A 20,571-nucleotide genomic window follows, 5' to 3' on the forward strand; every position below is an offset into this window, starting at 1 on the left:
TATATATATATATATATATATATATATATACATATTTTTTTTAATAGGGAGTTTGATTTCTGTGGTGCCAGATAACCTAGAGTAGGTGTGTATTTTTAAATGAGATCTAACTCCTGATTTGGCAGAGTGATCAGAGATTGAACTTTACATGGGAAGGTTTTAGGGAAATCAGGACAGGTATGAGATACTGTTCCCAGCACTTGAGAACTTTTTGTTTATTTCTTTGGTATTTAAAAAACGATTTCTTATGGAGCTGAAGTTTATTTAGGAAGCTTCATAGGTATAGTACAAGGTAGAAAGTAGTTAATGTCATCAGAAACGTAGTGTTAGAAGAGGTAACCTCAGAGAGTTTCTCTTCCCTCCTTTGCAAAGGGTTCCCAGAGCCGGCAGCTTTGCTGCATATGGGTAGAATCTTAACTCCTATTCTAGATCTACTGAATCGGAGTCTGCGTTTTTTTGTTTGTTTGTTTGTTTTTTAATTTTTTTTAATGTTTTATTTATTTTTGATACAGAGAGAGACAAAGCATGAGAGGGGGAGGGGCAGAGAGAGAAGGAGACACAGAACCGGAAGCAGGTCCCAGGCTCTGAGCTAGCTGTCAGCACAGAGCCTGACGCGGGGCTCGAACCCACAAACGTGAGATCTGACCTGAGCCGAAGCCGGAGGCTTAACTGACTGAGCCACCCAGGCGCCCCCGGAGTCTGCGTTTTAACCAGACCCCCAGGTCATTTATATTCCACTAAAACTTGAGAAGCATAGATATGGTCCATGTCTATCACCTTACAGATTTATCAACTGTAAACAGACCCTGAATGATGAAATAATTTACCTGGTTAGTGGGAGAGCCAAGACTTGTGTGTGTCCAGAGCCCGGGTTCCTGGTATGGCTGGATCTGTACTATGCCGTACATAATTAGAGATACTTTGGAATTTCAGAGGTTTGTCTCTTATGTAGGGCTTTTTTCAAAGCTCAGAAAGATTAAGTAAGGCACATGCAGATTCACCCATTCCTTTATGGTTTTTTTTTTTTTAAACTACCTCTCTCCTTGTTGATTGCCACTTGCTTTAACTCTATTATTAGGACACATAGAGAAATCATGTTAATTATAACTTAGCTTTCTTCATGTATATTCTCTTCCCAAAAGATATTTCATTTCTAGGTACTATAAAATACTCCTGTGTTCAGGACATAGTTTTTGCTCAGGTAAAAGTATTTTAAGCCCCAAACCATTTCTTTTACCCATCATTATTTTCAGTAATAAATTGAGACTTAGGGACAAAACTTAGTTATTGTTTGAAGAGTAAAAAAGCTTCTGAAACAGTTGAAATGGATGATCTTGCTTTTAAATAGTGTTGCTTGTGTCTTCCTTACATAAATAGAAGGGAAAGTGTAAACAAGCATGCATTGCTGAGAGTGCTGTTTTCTACTTTTGTCTTCACCTCTGTTTTACATTGAGCATGATTTGCAAACACGCCCAGGATATTTCTACTCTCAGTTGCAAAAGTGATTCTCTGGAGTAATTTTTATGAGGCATCTGTGGCACGGTTTTTGAAAAGCATTCAAGATAAATCACTTTACACCTGACAGAAAAGATTTCCTTTTTGACTTATCAAGAAATTGAGGTAAAGGGATGCCTGGCTGGCTCAGTCGGAAGAGCATGCAGGTCTTGAACTCGGGTTGTGAGTTCAAGCCCCACATTTAAGTAAAGATTCCAAAAACAAAATAATAAAGATTTAAAAATTGAGGTAATATACATAGCATAAAATTTATCATCTTTCTCGGTTTTAAGTACAGTTTAGTAGCAGGTGTATTCATTTGTGCAACAGGTCCCCGGAACCTTCTCTCCTTGTAAAACTGAAACTTTTCCACCTTTTAACAGCATCTCTTTTCTCTCCATCCACCTCCTCGCAACCACTGTTTCACTTTCTGTTTTTATGAGTTTCACTACTTTAGATATCCATATAAATGGCATCATACAATATTTACCTTTTTGTAACTGGCTTATTTTATATCTTTAATTTTTTTTAATTTATTTATTTTGTGGGGGGTGAGAGTGTGAGCAGGGGAAGGGCAGAGAGAGGGAGAGAATCTCAAGGTGGCACCACTTTGTTAGCACGAGCCTGATGTGGGGCTTGAACTCATAAAATCATGACAGCTGAAATCAAGAGTGATGCTTAACCGACTGAGCCCACCTGGGTGCCCCTTGGGCATTTTGTTATTAACATGTCCTCAGAGTCCATCCATATTGTAGCATTTCCTTCTTTTTCAAGGTTTATATGGCATTTGGGTTGCTTCCACCTTTTGACTGTGTGATTAATGCTGCTGTGAACATGGATGTATGATGCTTTTCACTTTTTTAAAGCAACTTTTCTAAATCATTTGTGAGTTTGTTAGTGAGGAAAACTATACTAGTTAGAAGAATTGAGTTGATCATTTCTGCCTTCCTCCTTGCCTGTGATACCTTAGGTCAGATATGTAACCAACCCCTGTGAGGCTCCTGCACATCCTTATGTAAGAAAAGGAATCACATTCATAAAGTTGTAGCAAATCTTTTTCTTTTTTCTTTTTTATAATGTTTATTTTTGAGAGAGTGCGTGAGTAAGCATGAGTGGGGGAGGGGCAGAGAGAGTGAGACAGAATCCGAAGCAGGCTCCAGGCTCTAAGCTGATAGCACACAGCTGATGCGGGGCTTGAACTCATGAACCATGAGATCATGCCCTGAGCTGAAGTTGGACCTTTAACTCACTGGCCACCCAGGTGTCCCAAGTTGTAATTCTTAAAGTGTAGCACACATGTAAAGAGGCCAATGACTACTTATTAACCTTTACATTTGGGGGTACTTTAGCCCTTTGCTTTCACATCTGAGTTTGTTTTTTGGTCAGTGGTGCCTGAAAAGAATCCCTCTAATATTAAATATTGGTATAATTAATCCTTCAGCTGTACAATGTACAGATTTTTATCTCAAGAAGAAATAGTAACTTTAATGTTGAAAGACTGAATTAATAGAATCTTGAATTTTACTATTTTATAAGTAATTTCCTGATTGTAGTTTTTAAACTATACAAACTAATAAAAGGATCTATGAGATAACTTTTGTTTTAAAAGGAGGTTGTTAGAAATCAAGTAAATATACATTTTAAGTAACAATCGTGATTGTAGCTCTTGGTTAATCCTTGAAGAGTTGGAGAATGTGGCTCATTGAAGGAGTTCAGTGCCTGGTGTTGAACTTAATGGTTTATTGGTAGAGTTGAGAAGAGTTGCCAGTCCTTGCAGATGCTACCTGTTATATTTCTCAAGGTATAGCTGTTGTAATGTTTGATTTGTGGCAAAAAAAAAAACCAAAAGGCGTTATTTATCTTGTCAAAAAATTTTAAGTTGTGTCTTTTATGTAATTTAGAGGAACTTAGGAATGTTTGTCTTCTAGGCTCATCAACAGAGCAGAAGAGCAGATCGCTTATTAGCCGCAGGGAAATACGAAGAGGCTATTTCTTGTCACAAGAAGGCTTCAGGTGAGTATTCTTTTAAAGAAATATCAAGTCTAAAACTGGAGGGCAATTTCTTTTCTCCAGTATCTCACAATAGTTTATTTAGAACGAAAGTCACAATAGTAATGATGTGTTGTTGGTCTGCATCTACAAGGTTGACAGTATTGACCCCTCAGAAGGTCAGTTTGGACTGTTTGTCAGGGGAGTATGTTGGATTTCCCAGTTCTTTCTAATCTGGTCTTTCTAAACCATGAAGGTTGCATATGCAGTACTGGTAAATCACTCCTAGACACAGCTTTTGGAACCTGGAGAACCCTAAAGATAGAAGTAATTGAAAGAAATCTGCCAATACATCTTAGTTGTTATGGAAAATGGATTTCAATTAGCCAGCCATTTTGGGTTATGAGAGTAATAACTAACTTAATTCTATTTCATTTTCACTGAATTTCTAAGATGCTGATAATATTCTTTCCTATGGTCTTCCTTAGTTTCCTTCTGAATATTTCATCTGTACATTCATGGCTATGGTGTCATCTGATGATAGCTTTCTTTTAGGTATGAAATTTAGAATTAATGATTTCTTAACAGACACCTAATTTTATCTCAGTCAGTCCCACAGTCTAGCATGTGTTGAACTCAGATTTCAAGGGTCTGCTTTGTACAGACTGGTTTCAATTGGCTAATTAGCCTAAAAGCTTCGGGGAAAGAGTGTTTTACTTATGCTGCATTCAAAATAGGCCACCTTTCTTAGAACAAATCCTATAGTCTTTCTGCTAGAGGAAGACACTTTCTTTTCCTTCTAGGCCACTGCAATGATTAAAGCCAAGTTCTTTCTTGGCAGAGTACCCTTCCAGTGTTGCCTTACTGCTGAAATACCACATAGTGGATACTGGTTTGAATAAGTCATATCTGTGATTTTTAGAAAAAAATTCAAGTATTATTTAAAAAAAATTTTTTTTAAGTATTTTTGAGAGGGAGAGAGATACAGCAAGCAGGGAGGAGCAGAGAGAGAAAGGAAATACAGATGTGGGGCTTGAACTCACCAACTGTGAGAGATCATGACCTGAGCCAAAGTCAGATGCTTAACTGACTAAGCTACCCAGGTGTCCCTTAAGTCTTATTTTTAAAGAATGAGTTTTGCCACTGAAGTGTACTCCGTCAGCTGAAGGGCTGAGTGCATAATACGTACCCCATAAATCTTTGTGAATTTTTACAGGGAGTTTTATTGGGAGCTTTATACAACATTAAACTTGGCAGCTAGTGCACTTTAAATCTTTCATAAACTTTATTTTGTTATGAATGAAATTGTTATAGTCACTATACAGAAAAGTCAGTGTACTGGATTGCCTGAGTGGCTCTGTCAGTTAAGTGTCTGACACTTGATTTCTACTGAGGTCACAATCTAACTGTTCAGTTCAAGCTACACATCAGGCTCTATGCTTCGGAGCCTGCTTGGGATTCTCATTCTCTCTCTCTCTCTCTCTCTCTCTCTCTCTCTCTCTCTCTCAGCCCTTCCTCCGCTCACATGCACTCTCTCTCAAAATAAATAAACTAAAAAAAAAAAGACAAGACAATGTATTGCACTATTAAAAAAAAAGTGTTGGGGATGAATGCCACAGTGAAATAATACCTTAATTTAAATAACCCAGAGTCTTCATGGTTATATGTATATAAAATACATCGCAGTGGAGTGATCAGCATATGTTGTGCATTGAGCAGTAGAAGATTTTGAATATATAAAAGGGAGAAATGTTTCTTTTATTCCTAATCTGCCTCCCTTTCTTTGAGACGTAAAAACTGATGTTGGGCTTTACACACCTTTCCCCACTTCCTCAGTATCCACAATCTGTGACATTCTCAGGAGTAGAAAAGATAAAGGCAGCCTTTTGGATCCCATTAGTTTTAATTAGGGACATAGAACTCAAGTGTGATCGGTTAATCCCCCTGAGCTGATTTTATTTGGAGTTTAGACTTGGTTAAAAATAGCCTTGTGTGATTTTTAGAGTGGAGTTGTGAATGTAATGCTAGTTTGAAAATTGACGTGGTTGGAATAAGCTTAGTATTTTCTAAATGGACTTATATCTAGGGCTTATCACAGAGATGTTTTGGGAGGTATGGATGTAAGTATATTCTGAGGGGAATTATTTTAGAAATATGACAGGGAAGGGGTGTCTGGGTGGCTCAGTTGGTTAAGTGTCCAACTTAAGCTCAGGTCATGATCTCACCGTTTGTGGGTTCGAATCTTATGTCAGGTTCTGTGCTGACAGCTTGGAGTCTGGAGCCTGCTTCCAATTCTGTGTCTCCTTCCCTCTCTGCCCCTCCCCTGCTCGCTCTCTCTCTCTCTCTCTCTCTCTCTCTCTCAATAATAAATAAACATTTAAAAAAAAGAATTTTCTTAAAAGAAATATGACAGGGAAGGTCATCATCTGAGAATGATGAAAAGGAAAGCGTGAAATAGAGAACTAAGGGCAAAGGAGGTGCCTCTTCTCCAACTATCAGAGATCAGAGGAGATTCTGAGATATAAACATTTATCCTGAGATTACATGGCTAAACTGCATAGCATCTATACTTTGTGGTGTTCTGGTGGATTTTTTGTTTGTTTTAAGGAAGCTGTATACCTGATGTGGGGCTTGACTCACGACCTCAAGAAAGTGTAAGAAACCACAAACTCCCAGGGCTCCAGGATTGTCAGAAAAATCTGGCGCTTAAAAACCTTGATTAGCAGCTATAGCTGGATTGAATTCTTGCTCATAGTCTTGCACAGTCCATTTGCTTATGTAAGTTTCTTTGCTTTGACAAACAGCAAAAAGAACAAAAGCTTAAATGCAAAGTTGATAATAGCCATTTACAATGCTTAGAACTCAAGCGCTTCAGAAGATGAGTAGACCTGAGAGTTCACAGTGTCTACAAGTACTTGGTCTAATACCTGTCTTGATCTGGACCTTCCCATGAAGCTGTGGTAGCATGAAAATGATTCTGAGCTGATCAGTCTTTGTTATTAAAGGGCAATATTTTGCTGTGTGTATGAGATTTTCAGTTGTGATTCTGGAACAAATTCATGACTATGCAATCAGATTAAATTTTTTTCTTTTATTAAGACCCACATTTTATTTATTTGTCTTTTACATTTTCTTTTTAAGTAATCTCTATGCCCAATGTGAGGCTTGAACTCACAACCTCAAGATCAGGAGTCATACACTTTACCAACTGAGCCAGCCAGATGTCCCCTTAAGACCCAAATTATAAATTGAAACGCGAGAAATACTTTAAGTGACAGTGTGACTATTGTTGGTTGTTTTGGCTTTGGAAATTCATGTCCTTGGGTGTCCTCTACTATTGTGCTACAGTTTCAAGGTTCTACAAAGTCAGTCCAGTTGGTTTAAGCCTGGTTTTTATGAAACTATTCCATTTGTGTAAAAGCAAACTATAGTTCAGATGGGGAGACAAAGGTATGTGGACATAATAGGAAAGATGTTTAAGGAAAGTTCATCCACACTATCAGTGCAATAGATATAATGTCTCCAGAGCCTTAAAAATGAAGAAAAGGAGAAAGAAATCATCTGTATGCAGTTATACAGACTTAACTATAGGAATAAAAGACAAAAAGTTGAAAAAATTTAAGTATGGCTAGAGCACAGGCTTCAGAGCCTCTGTTCTCTGTTGGGGAAGGACCATCCAGTTAATCTGTATCTTAAAGATTACTGGCAGGCAACAGTTCTAAGTCACAAACTCTAAATCATTAAAATATTTGGCTTAAGATGACAGAAACATTGCCTTGTATCTGCAAAAAAGGAACTTAATGTGGAGGTGAGAGATACTGGAAAGTTGATAATAAGCAAGAAATAAGAAATGGAGATTGTACATGATCTATTATGATATTTGTTTATACACTTTTGTTCCAGGCTGTATATAAAAGGCCTTACAGAGGAATACAACAGAATACAAAATGTAATTAAAAATAAGTAGATGAGGAATCCTTAGATAAAATGAGGAGTGCCTGGAAATATAGTTTACAAAGTGTACCATAAATTTTTGCTTATTTGATAGAAGGAGAATTTGGCTTTAAGCTTTCTAGCAGTTAGGAAAACTATGGATTTTTACAGTGACTGTTTAAATTCAAGTAAATTAAGTCACCCAGGAACTGATCCTAAGGTCAAAGAGAAGTTGAAGCTTATGAGTTATTGACTATTTAGGGTCTTAATAAAAGACCTTATACTATCCTCAACAACTTAAAATAAATATGTCAACAAGCTGTTACAGCTTTTAATTACCTGACTCATGCAAGGTAGGTTGATGGGGTAGTTCAGAAATAATTCAAAAAAATTTTTTAATGTTTATTTATTATTGAAACAGAAACAGAGCATGAGTGGGGGAGGAGCAGAGAGAGAGGGAGACACCGAATCTGAAGCAGGCTTCCGACTCTGAGCTTCAGCACAGAGCCCGGCGCGGAGCTCGAACTCACGACCCATGAGATCATGACCTGAGCTGAAGTCGGCCGCTTAAATGACTGAACCACCTAGGTGCCCCAGAAATAATTCAATAATAGTTTTTTAGGAGGCCAAAATGATGTAGTCCAAGTATTCATGTGGTTAAAAAGACACCCATAATCAATCTCTTGATATTTTTGTGATAACAATGAATAATGAGGTTTTCATAGGTTCTTGTTCAGTTTTCATCCTCCCTAGTCCTATTTTTCTGATTATTCCATCTTTAATTGTGAAACCTACAAGGATTTTGAAGCGCAGACTCCTTCAAGATGCGGTAGAGAATATCTGCAATTGATTACCATTGACTTCTTGGAGAAGAGTTAAGAATCCTGTCTTCTTGGGGACTGTTGGGTGGCTCAGTCAGGTTTTGGCTCAGGTTTTGTTTCTGCAGCTTCGTGGGTTCAAGCCCCATGTCAGGCTCTGCGCTGGCAGTACAGATTCTGCTTGGGGTCCTCTCTCTCCCTCTCTTTCTGCCCTTTCCCCACTTGCACTGTCTCTGTCTCTCTCAAAATAAATAAATAAAAACTTAAAAATAATCCTATCTTCTTAAAATCCCCACCTTGTTACTTTTCGGGAACAGGATAATTATGTAGCAGAGTTGCTTGGAATTGCTTCTAAAACCAGTTCTTTTTTGTCATAGGAGTATTAAAACTTTTCCTTTGACCTGTTGATTACAAAATTATGACACTAATGTGCCCCCCCCTTTTTTTTTAACCAGCATATCTTTCCGAAGCCATGAAGCTCACACAGTCTGAGCAGGTGAGACAATTTCTTAATATTTGCATAAAAGTTAGAAGGATTTTCTTGTGGAGACTTGAATTGTGTGTAAAATAAAGTATTCTGCCCTTTTCAAAACACTGTAGTCAGAGATACATAAAATGGAAAAGAGAGGAGTACTTCAGAAATGAAAACTCAGTGAACTGCTGTCGATGTTCCAAACATGGCATGCAGAAAATTTCTGTTTTTCAGATCACCAGATGTTTTCCTTAGAGACTTCTAGGGCCTTTCCTGGTCATTAACTCATTTGAGCATTAGCTCACAGAAAGTAAGCAGGCCCGGCCAAGGGGACGCCAGTTGGACTTCCCTTTGCTTGCCAAAAATAATTTATACCTGAATTTGTCTTTTCCTGAATTCCTAAACAGTTCTGGTACCTTTAAATTTATTTCACCAGTGGCTTTAAATTTTTTTGTGTGTTTGGAGAAGCCTTCGTAGGTTTCAAAAAAAAAAAAACACCTTCATCCAAAGATGATTTTCTCATTATGAAAGTGGCAGGGTACATAGGAGATATTCAGTGAATGTTTATCTAGTTGAATTAAGGAGACCTTTTCAGTGAGGGGGTGTCAGTGGCAGGGGAAAAATACCACTTTTTCAAACTAAACGAAGAGTCTGAAAGTTGTGTTTTATTTCATGTACTTCCTTTTGACTGTGTAGAACTGCTCATGTTAGCCACATAATACAGACATTCACTGAGCTGTTTGAGCCCCTTCATAAGAAGGCATTTTAGCCATAGTATAAATGTCTAAAGAAGAAAGTTTTCTGATTTTAAACTGAATACAAATGGTATTTAATTTTTAAAATTGTATCAGAATTCTGTTAAATCACATTGTCCTTTTTTTTTTTTTTTAAGACTAGTGTTTTTCTCATTTAGAAAATTTTAAAGTACCCAGTGTGAGGGCACCAGGGTAGCTCAGTCAGTTAAGCATCTGACTTTGGCTCAGGTCACGATCTCACGGTTTGTGAGTTTGAGTCCCCACATTGGGCTTTCTGCTGTCAGCACAGAGCTGGCTTTGAATCCTGTCCCCCCCAACTTCTCCCCAACTCTCTCCCCACTTTCAAAAATAAATGAAAACATTAAAAAAATTGTAAAAAGTCCACAGTATGGTTTACATAATGCCAACAATATTTTAAACAAAATCTTAAAGTTCGTTTCACATACTCTATAGTGAATGTTACTTTTACAAAGAGAAAATTGTTAACAGAAAGTTTCCGCAAATACTCGTTGACAAAAATACACATTCAGCATAGAAAATGTTAAATAGTCAACTGTTGAATAACTTGGGGCTTAGAGATGCATGCCTTCTACACAGTTGAAAATCTGCCTATAATTTGTATACCCCTCCCCAAACTTAACTGCAATACCTACTGTTGGGCAGAAGCCTTCATAACATAAACAGTTGATTACACGTATTTTGCATGTTAAGTGATTGTATACTGGATTCTTAAATGAATGTAAGCTAGAAAAAAAGAAAATATTAAGAAAAGCACAAGGAAAACATTTAACGTGCTATCTGTATTTGTCGATAAAATAAGTTTATGTTGTCCGTTTATGAGATGAATTATCTGTTACCACCTATATCAGTACTGTCTTACAGAATACAAAGCACTGTAGATATCAGTACGTATTACTAACACTAGATATCAAAAATGAAAGTGAATTTATGTAGAAGTATGTACAGGTTCATGCACTGATAATGAAGCCACAGCAGTATGATTGCTTTATGGTAGCCTGGTGTAATCCATAATGATGCTTCACAGTAGCCTAACCTAAACACCACTGTATGAATCCTTATAAAGCGTTTATGGTCTATAGTAGGACAGTCACATTCCTAATACAGTATTAGAAACATTGGTAACATATTTAAAAACCTACTTACCTGTGATGATAGACTAATATGCAGTTTTTCCCAATTATGAGAGAGACGCATACTGTATGATAGTGTAATTCTTTGAAAGCAAAGTTTTAAAACAGTAAGAAAACTTAATCATTATGCCCACGTGAAGGTAGACTGTTTGCACACAAGCTTTCACATGACGTCCTACACGGTGAGTACTTAGGTGGTAATGGTGGTGGCACAAAAACGTCTCCCGCATTCTTGCCGCAGTTACTAGATTCACACACTCGCAGATAGGTTTGCTAGCTGTATGACATGATGATGATTTACTATTCATTAAGTGGAAAGAGAGCATCAGGGTTTTCACATTACATAAAGTCTTCTTTCCCCCCTAACAAATCAGGTTGACTGGGCTCAGGCTCAGTTGGGCAGTTCCCAGGGGCCAGGGGGTCTCATGCAGTCAGACGGTGGTAGCTGGTGGTACCGTCTCAGAGGTGTCTTCTCATGTCTGGTGCTGGGCTGGGAAGACTCCGATGCTGGGGCTCCTCAGGCAGCGCGGCGTCTCATCCTCATCCTCATCCTCTCTGTCTCTCTAATCTGGCCTCACGGTAGTTGAAGAGAAGCCAATGGATAGGTGAAGTTCCCTACCTCAGCCCCCTGCCGGCCTTGTTCCTTGAATTGACCGCAGAGGCCCACCTAGGTTCAAGGGGAGTCAGACTCCCATCTCTTGAAAGGACTGTTCAGAAAGCTACAGACATGTTTTAAAACCACCTCACTGGGCTATACTGCCCTGGTTGGTCCACACTTAAGCTTTGCCTTTTAGCTGTGGGACCTTGGGCAAGTTCCTGAGCCTCGCTGTTCCTCAGTGGCCATTAATTTTGTCATTCTTAACTTTACTTGGCAATACAATGTTACATTAATTTCAGGTGCACAACATTGTGACTTGATGATTCTGTACATTACGCAGTACTGCCCATGATAGTTCCAGTCATTCACCGTACAGTGTTCTTATAACATTATTGGCCACATTCCCTCTACTGTTCTTTTCATCTCCATGACTGACTTGTTCTATACCTGGAAGTTTGTATCTCTTAATCCCTTTCACCTGTTTCATCCATCAACCCACCCCCCCCTCCCCTGTGGCAGCCACCAGTTCTCAGCATTTGAGTCTGTTTCTGTTTTGTTCATTTGTTTTTTAGATTTTACATACAAGTTAAATTATAAGGTTATTTGTCTTTGATTTATTTCGCTTAGTGTAAGATCCTCTAGCTCCGTCCATGTTGTCACAGATGGTAAAGTCCCATTCTTTTCTCTAATGTTCATATATACCATGTCTTTTTCAAAAAAAAAAATATTTACTTTTGAGAGAGAGAGAGAGACTGCACGAATAGAGGAGGGTCAGAGAGAGATGGAGACACAGAATCTGAAACAGCCTCCAGGCTCTGAGCTGTCAGTACAGAGGCCGACGCCAGGGCTCAAAACCAAGAACTGTTAGATCATGACCTGAGCTTACTGACCCATCCAGGTGCCCTTATACCACATCTTTTTTTAATCCATTCATGTATCCATAGACACAGGTTTCTATATCTTGGCTATTGTAAATAATGTTGCAGTGAACATAGAGGTGTGTATGTCTTTTCGAATTAATGTTTTTTATTTTCTTTGGGTAAATACCTAGTAGTAGAAAAACTGGATTGTAGGGTTGTTGTATTTTTAAATTTTTGAGGACCTACCATACTGGCTACTGTATGGGCTGCACCAACTTACGTTCCCACCAGCAGTGCATGAGGGTTCCTTTTTCTCCACATCTTGCCAGTATTTGTTATTTCTTGACTTTTCATAACAGCCATTCTGACAGGTGTGAGATACTTCATTGTGGTTTAAAAAAATTTTTTTTAATTTTTTTTTTTTTTTTTTTTTTTTGAGAGAGAGACAGAGTGTGAGCCAAGAGGGCCAGAGTGAGAGGGAGACAGATTCTGAAGCAGGCTCCAGACTTTTTGATTTGCATTTCCCTAATGATTAGTGATGTTGAACATCTTTTCATGTACCTGTTGGCCAACTGTAGGTGTTTGGAAAAATGTCTGTTCAGGTCCTGTGCCTGTTTTTTAAATCTGATTGTTTTTGTTTGTCATAATGACTCTTATGAGTGCTTTATATTTTAATTTGGATGATAATCCCTTATTGGATACTTGATTTTTGAGTACCTTGTCTCTTATAGTAGGTTGCCTTTTCATTTTGTTGATGGTTTCCTTCACTGTGCAAAAGCTTTATATTTTGATATAGTCCCATTTATTTTTGCTTTTGTTCTTGAAGAGACAGATCAAAAAAGAAAATCACTATGACCAGTGTCAAAGAGCTTACTGCTTATGTTTTCTTCCAGGAGTTTTATGGTTTCAGGTTTCACATTTAGGTCTTTAATTCATTGAATTTATTTATTTATTTTTTTAAATTTTTTTTTAATGTTTTATTTTTATTTTTACTGAGAGAGACAGAGTATGAGAGGGGGACGGTCAGAGAGAGAGGGAGACACAGAACCGGAAGCAGGCCCCAGGCTCTGAGCTAGCTGTCAGCACAGAGCCTGACGCGGGGCTCGAACCCACGAACGTGAGATCTGACCTGAGCCGAAGCCGGAGGCTTAACCGACTGAGCCACCCAGGCGCCCCTGAATTTATTTTTGTGTATGATGTAAGAAAGTGGTCCAATTTCATTCTTTTGCGTGTAGTGGACCAGTTTTACCAATGCCAGTTATTAAAGAGACTGTCCTTTGCCCATTGCATATTCCTCTCTCTGTTGTCATGGATTGACTATATGTGCATTTATTTTTGTGATCTCTTTTCTGTTCCATATGTCTGTTTTTGTGCCATGCCATACTGTTTTGATTACATAGCTTTTGTAATATAGTTTGAAGTTTGGGAGCATAGTACCTCCAGGTTTGTTCTTTCTCAGGATTGCTTTGGTTATTTGGGACTTTTGTGTTTCCATAGACATTTTAGGATTATTTGTTCTAGTTCAGTGGAAAGTGTCATTGGTATTTTGGTGAGGGATTACATTGGATCTGTAGATTGCTTTGGGTGATATGGACATTTCAGTAGAATATCTTTCCATTTATTTGTGTCATCTTTATTTTTTTCATCTGTGTCTTAGTTTTCAGAGTCATTCTTTGGTTATGAATTTATTTTTAGGTGTTTTATTCTTTCTGATGTAATTGTAGATATGATTGTTTTCTTAATTTCACTTTTTGCTATTTTGATATTAGTGTATAGAAATGTGATGGATTACTGTATATTTTGTATCCTGCAACTTTACTGAAATAATTTATTCTGGTACTTTTTTGGTGGCTTCTTACAGGTTGGGGTTGTCTGTATATAGTATTCTGTTATCTGCAGATAGTTTTATTTCTTCCTTAGCCAACTTGAATATCTTTTATTTTTTTTTAATCTGATTCCTGGGGTGTGACTTTGGTATTATATTGAATAAGTGGCAAGAGTTGATGTCCTTATCATACGTTCCTGATCTTAGAGGGAAAACTGTCAACTTCTAACCACTGAGTATGATGTTAGCTGTGGGTTTTCATATATGGTCTTTATTAAGTTTAGGTATGCTCCCTCTAAACCCATGTTGTTGATCTTTTTTTTTTAATCGTGAATGGATATTGAATTTTGCCAAATGCTTTTTGTACATGTATTGAGATGATTTTTATCTTTCATTTTGTTAACATGGTGTCTCTGGTTGAGATATTTGCAGATAATTGACCGTCCTTGCATCCCTGAAATAAATTCCATTAGATCATGGTGGTAGATGATCCTTTTCATGTGCTGTTGATCCAGTTTGCTAATACTTTGCTGTGGATTTTTCCGTCTGATATTGGTCTGTAATTTTCTTTTTGTAGTAGTGCCTTTGTATGGTTTAGGTATCATGATAATTAATGCTGGCCTCACAGAATTTGGAAGTTTCCTACCTCTTTTCTTTTGTGCAATAATTCCAGAAGGCTAGGTATTAACTCTTAAAAATGTTTGGGAAAATTCACCTGTGAAGTCATCTGGTTCTAAACTTTTTTGCTCTTTAGGAACTTTTGATTACAGATTCAGTTCATTTACCAGTAATCAGTCTATTTAAATTTTGTTTCTTCCTGATTCAGTTTTGGGAGATTACATGTTTTTAGGAATTTTTCCATTTCTTTGAGGTTATCCAACATGTTGGGATATAATTTTTTATAATTCTTATTAAATTTTTTAAAAAATATTTATTTTTGAAGGAGAGAGAGAATGAGCATGAGCATGAGCAGGGGAGGGGCAGAGAGAGAGAGAGGGAGACACAGAATCTGAAGCAGGCTCCATGCTCTGAGCTGTCAGTGCAGAGGCCAGTGTGGGGCTTGAACCCAAGAGCTGTAAGACCATGACCTGAGCCAAAGTCAGACACCTAACCTACTGAGCTACCCAGGCGTCTCTGCAGTAGTCTCTTAAAATCATTTGTATTTCTGTGGTATTGGTTGTAACGTCTTTTCATTTCTGATTTTATTATGTAAGTGTCCTCTTTCTTGATGAGTGTTAAATTTTATCAGTTTTCTTTATCTTTCTGGGAAATCAGCTTTTAGTTTCTTTTTTATCTTTTCTATTCTTTTAAATCTCTGTTTCACTATTTCCATTCTGATCTCTATTATTTCCTTCTACTTACTTTGGAATTTTTTCTTATTTTTCTCATTCGTTTATTTAAAAAAAAATTTTTTTAATGTTTATTTAATTTGAGAGAGAGAGAGCAAGCAGGGGAGGGGCGGAGAGAGAGGGGGAGAGAGAATCCCAAGCAGGCCCTGCACTATCATCACAGGCCCCTGCCTGATGCGGGGGCTTGATCCCATGAACCATGAATGAGATCGTGGACCTGAGCTGAAATCAAGAATCTGACATTTAACTGACTGAGCCACCCACATGTCCTTGTTCTTTTAGGTGAAAGGTCAGATTATTTGAAAGTTTTCTTGTTTTTTGTAAGTATCATTATTAATTTCCATCCTAGAACTGCCTTTGCTGTGTCTCATAGGTTTTGAAATGTGTTTTCATTGTCTCGTTGGAGTCCTCTGATTTTTTTTTTTTTTTTGACCCCATTGGTTGGTTAGTGGTATGTTTTAGCCTCCACAGGTTTGTGTTTTTACAGTTTTCTTCTTGTAGTTGATTTCTAGTTTATTCTCTGGTGGTTAGATGCTTGAAATGATTTGTCTTAAATTTATTGAATCTGTTGTGTCCTAACCTGTGATTGATCCTGGAGACAGTTCTGTGTGCGCTTGAAAAGAATGTGTATTCTGCGTTTGGATGGGTTGTTCTATCTAGATCTGTTAAGTCCCTCTGGTCTAATGTGTCTTTCAAGGCCAGTGTTTCCTTACTAATTTTATATGTGGATGATCTGTTGTGCAAGTGGGGCATTAAAAGTTTCCTGTTGTGTTATTATTAGTTTTTTAATTTTTTCTTTATTTTTGAGACAGAGACGGAGCAGGAGTGGGGAGGGGCAGAGAGAGAGGGAGACACAGAGTCGGAAGCAGGCTTCAGGCTCTGAGCTGTCAGCACAGAGCCTGACGTGGGGCTCAAACCCACAAACATGAGATCATGACCTGAGCCGAAGTCGGAGGTTTAACCAACTGAGCCAGCCAGGTGCCCCTGTTGTATTATTATCAGTTTCTCCCTTTGCATCTGTTACTATTTGCTTTATAAATTCAGGTGCTTTGGTTGCATAAATGTTTCCAAATGTTTTCTTCTTGTTGGATTGATCCCTTTATCATTGTGTAGTGCCTTTGTCTCTTATTAAAGCTTTTGTTTTAAGGCGTATTTTTCCTGATATAAGTACTGCTACCCCAGCTTTTATTGTGTTCTGTTTGCATAGAATATCTTTTTTCCATTACTCCACTTTTAGTCCGTGTGTGTCTTTAGATTGGAAGTAAGTTTCTTATAGGGAATATTTACATAGGCCTTTTTTTTTTAATCTATTCAGCCACCCTACCTGTTTTGATTGGAGCATTTTGATTGGAGTCTTTACATTTAAAGTAATTATCGATAGGTATGTATTTATTGCCATTTTAATAATTGTTTTCTTTGTTTTTGTAGTTCCTGTTCCTTTTTTCTTCTATTGCTCTTTTCCGTTGTGATTTATTTTCTTTACTGTTATGTTCGAATTCCTTTCTATTTGTGTGTGTGTTGTAAGGATTTGGTTTGTGGTCGCCATGAGGTTTATATATAATAACATATGTATATAATGGTCAGTTTTAAGTTGGTGGTCATTTAAATAGGAATGCATTTTACAAGCACTACATCTTTACTCAACTTACCTTATCACCTCATGTGTGCACACACGTTTTGTTTTTGACATCTATATTTAGCCTTTTTATTTAATGAGCCCCTTAACTAATACTGTAGATTGTGTTGGTTTTACTACTTATGTCTTTTAACCCTCATACCAGTTCCGTCATGGTTGATCTACTTCCTTTTCTATGTTTTCCCTTTCTAATGAGATTTTTTTCTTTCAGGTATTTTTTTATGTCTAGCTTTGGCCTTTTATTTTCCGCTTTAAGAATTCCCTTTAATGCTTCCTGTAAAGCTGGTTTAGTGGTGATGAACTCTTTGGGAAACTCTTTTATCTCCTTCCATTCTGAATGGTAACCTTGCTAGGTATTTTTGATTGTTAAGTTCTTTCCTTTCAGCACTTTGAATATTTTGTGCCACTCTCGGCCCATAGACTTTTTGCTTAGAAATCGGGGCACCTGGGTGGCTTAGTCGGTTGAATGTCTGACTTCAGCTCAGGTCGTGATCTCATGGTTTGTGAGTTCAAGCCCCACATCAGGCTGTGTGCTGACAGCTCAGAATCTGGAGCCTCCTTCAGATTCTTTATCTCCCCCCCTCTCTGTCCCTCTCATGATCGTGCTTGTCTCTTTTGGTCTCTCAATGATAAATAAATGTTAAAAATTAAAAAAAAAAAAAAACCAATGATAGTGGGCAGAGGATTCATGTCCTGTAACGCTATCACCAGAGGCCTACCTTCTCCCCTTCTGTAACTGGCATCTTGCTGTGATGTTGCTGAAATTGCATAAGCCTGTGTATTGATTTGGGGAGAGTTGGCATCTTTAGTATCCTGGGTGTTCCAATCAAGAAGTATGGCGGCGGGCTACTTGTGCTCTGGCCGAGCCCCCCCCAGCGCTGGCACCTGGTCACAACTTCACTGGGGTCACGGGCATCCTGCTCAGGCGCTGTAGCTCCTACCCTGCTTGCTGTGGGAGGGGTGGGAGGGAGCCACCCCTGTCCCACTTCTCCTTCCAGGAGCTCCTACCCCCGGCGCTGTGTCGCTGGGAGCCCTGAACCCAGAGGCTTGGAGGCGTGCTTCACACGGAGACAGACCCCAGCCAGAAGCATTAAGCCTAAAAGGCCAGACACTGTCGATGACTGGGGCCTTAACTGGCATGAAACAGAGGGAGGACCTGGAAAATAGACCGCGTTCTCCATTTCCTTCCAGACTCTGTGATTGGCGTAGTTGGTATTTGTTACGACTTTCCTATTGTTAGTGTGCAGCACGGTTGTGATGTTAGGAGACCTAACAAGACGTTAGGAAAAAATAAATTATTACACGTTAATCTTCATTGTGTGGTATCTTCTTCATTGTGGTGGTCAGAAAAACACACTTTCATACAGGATTTTTGCAGTTCCCTAAAATGTGTGCCACGTGATGTGTGGTCAACTCCTGCAGTGGTTTTCTGTCTCATTCTTCAGTGACACTTCTCCAGGCTGTACTGCTGCCCAGGAAAGTAGAGAATTAACTGTGAGGCTGTGAGAACCTGTCAGCGACCGCTCTGCCTCCAGCCGCTGCACTTGGCTCCGTTGCCAAAGAACAGCAGATATGTCCCGTCCTTTACTACTAGTGTGTGGAACTTCTTATATTTTCTTTCTTTCTTTTAAATATTTATTTTTGAGAGAGACAGAGTGTGAGTGGGGGAGGGGCAGAGAGAGAGAGAGAAGAGGGAGACATGGAATCTAAAGCAGCTCCAGGCCCCAAGCTGTTAGCACAGAGCCCGATCTGGGGCTCCAGCTTTGGAAAGGGGAGATCATGACCTGAGCTGAAGCTGGACATTTAACCGACTGAGCCACTCAGGCACCCCACTTGCTATAGTTTCTTCTAGCATTTGTACACTTACTTCACAGAGGTTGTTTTATGGAACTCATGTATATTGGAAAAGTGTTTTTGTTTCTGAAATTGCCAAACTATTTCCCATGTTGCTAACTCTTTTCACTTGCCACCCAGTTCGTATGGTGGCTTCATGTTTTTGTTGACCATATGGCAAATTTTACACTGCTGTTGACAGAACAGCAGTGAAAATAAAATTAGTGCTTTATATAATTAATAACAAAACCCAATATGTTATTTTATATTTGAGGTTATGTAATTTTCATCTGAACCAGAATAAAAAGATTTCTATAGAAATAATACTCATGGGACGCATGGGTGGCTCTGTTGGTTAAACGTCCAACTTTTGATTTCGACTCAGGTCATGATCTCATGGTGTGTGAGTTCCAGCCCCATGTCGGGCTCTGTGCTGACAGTGTGGTGCCTGTTTGGGATTTTCTCCCGGTTTCTTCTGCCCCTGCCTTACTCGTAATCTATTTCTTTTAAAATAAATTTTAAAAATGATATTCATAAAACATCCCTAAAAATTAGATGTGCTATAAAGATTAGCAAAGGGAAAGCAAAATTCATTTTCTCAGAATCTTGCTGTCTTTAAAAAAAAAAAAAAAAAAATCCCAGAAAAAACAGTTGTTACTCTTGTGGGGATTCCTGTATACATACATAATTAGTTGTTTTTCCCTTGCTCCTTTTAAGATTATCTTTAATTTTTGACAGTTGTAATGTGTCTTGGTATGGGTCTCTTCGGGTTAATATTGTTTGGGGCTCTTGATTCCTGGACCTGATAGGTGTTTTCTTCCCCCATGTTAGGGAAGTTTTCAGCTGTTATTTCTTCATCTGACTTTTCTTACTACACTTGGTATTTTCCTTATAGAGATCCCTTAAATAATTGTCCTCATCCCCTACTTTTTTTCTTTTGGTGTTTACTTTGGATGATTTCTACTTCCCTGTCTTGGGGATTGCTGATCTGTTCTTCTGTATCTTCTACTCTGTGTATTCCATCTAATGTATTTTTCATTTTTTATTGTATTCTTTTGCTCAGATTGATAATAACTTTCTTATATTACAGAGATTTTTTTTTGTCTCTTTGTTGAAGTTTTATGTTCATCCATTCTTCTCCCAAGTTTGGTGAGCATCTTTATTTACTTTGAACTGCTTATGGGGAAGATTGCTTATCTTTGTTTCATTTAGTTGTTTTTCTAAGGATTTGTCTTTTGTTCTTTCATTTAGAATGTATTCCTTTATCTTCTCAGTTTGATTCTCCTTATGTATTACGGAGTTCAGCTACATCGTCGTCTTGCAGGAGTGGCTGCACGTGGGAGATGTCAGGCGCTCAGATGGGCAGAGACCTCCCTAGTTCTTGTGCGGCCCGCACACACCCTCTTCCTGTGGCAGGCCGTGACTGTTGGGGGTGGGGGTGGCCTGCTGAGACCCAGTTGTCTTGAAAAAATTGGAGGTTCTGTTGAATTGCAAACACAGTATGTAAATTTTAAGCATTATAAAGTTGTTTAGAAAGGAGGATCTTGGGATTATATTCATTGGATCTTACTAAAGAGACTTAACACCTTTCCTTTTGTGTGATAGGCTCATCTGTCACTGGAATTGCAAAGGGACAGCCACATGAAACAGCTCCTCCTCATCCAGGAGAGGTGGAAAAGGGCCAAGCGGGAGGAGAGGCTGAGAGCCCAGCAGAGCACAGACAGGGATGCAGCCGCCCAGCTTCAGGCACCGCACAGACCCACTTCTGAGGACGCAGAGGGCCAGAACCCCCTTCTCTCTGAGAAATACAGCCCTTCCACGGAGAAACATCTGCCTGAAATCCAGGGGGTCTTTGACA

At 38.6% G+C, this 20,571-nt stretch overlaps 1 protein-coding gene across 1 annotated transcript in view; it reads left to right on the forward strand.

Moving 5' to 3' along the window:
* The window catches only part of NRBF2 (nuclear receptor binding factor 2), a gene marked incomplete at its 3' end in the record, with an annotated part of 37,013 nt that extends 16,443 nt beyond the window's left edge, over window positions 1-20,570 (forward strand). The window contains exons 2-4 of the mRNA XM_029919642.1: window positions 3,423-3,507; window positions 8,690-8,730; window positions 20,319-20,570. Coding sequence (XP_029775502.1) covers window positions 3,423-3,507; window positions 8,690-8,730; window positions 20,319-20,570 — 378 coding nt within the window. The remainder of the gene's footprint in view (window positions 1-3,422; window positions 3,508-8,689; window positions 8,731-20,318) is intronic.
* Between the last annotated feature and the right edge of the window lies 1 nt (window position 20,571).

Source organism: Suricata suricatta, chromosome 2 (genome assembly GCF_006229205.1).
Source record: "Suricata suricatta isolate VVHF042 chromosome 2, meerkat_22Aug2017_6uvM2_HiC, whole genome shotgun sequence".
NCBI classification, from domain to species: domain Eukaryota; kingdom Metazoa; phylum Chordata; class Mammalia; order Carnivora; family Herpestidae; genus Suricata; species Suricata suricatta.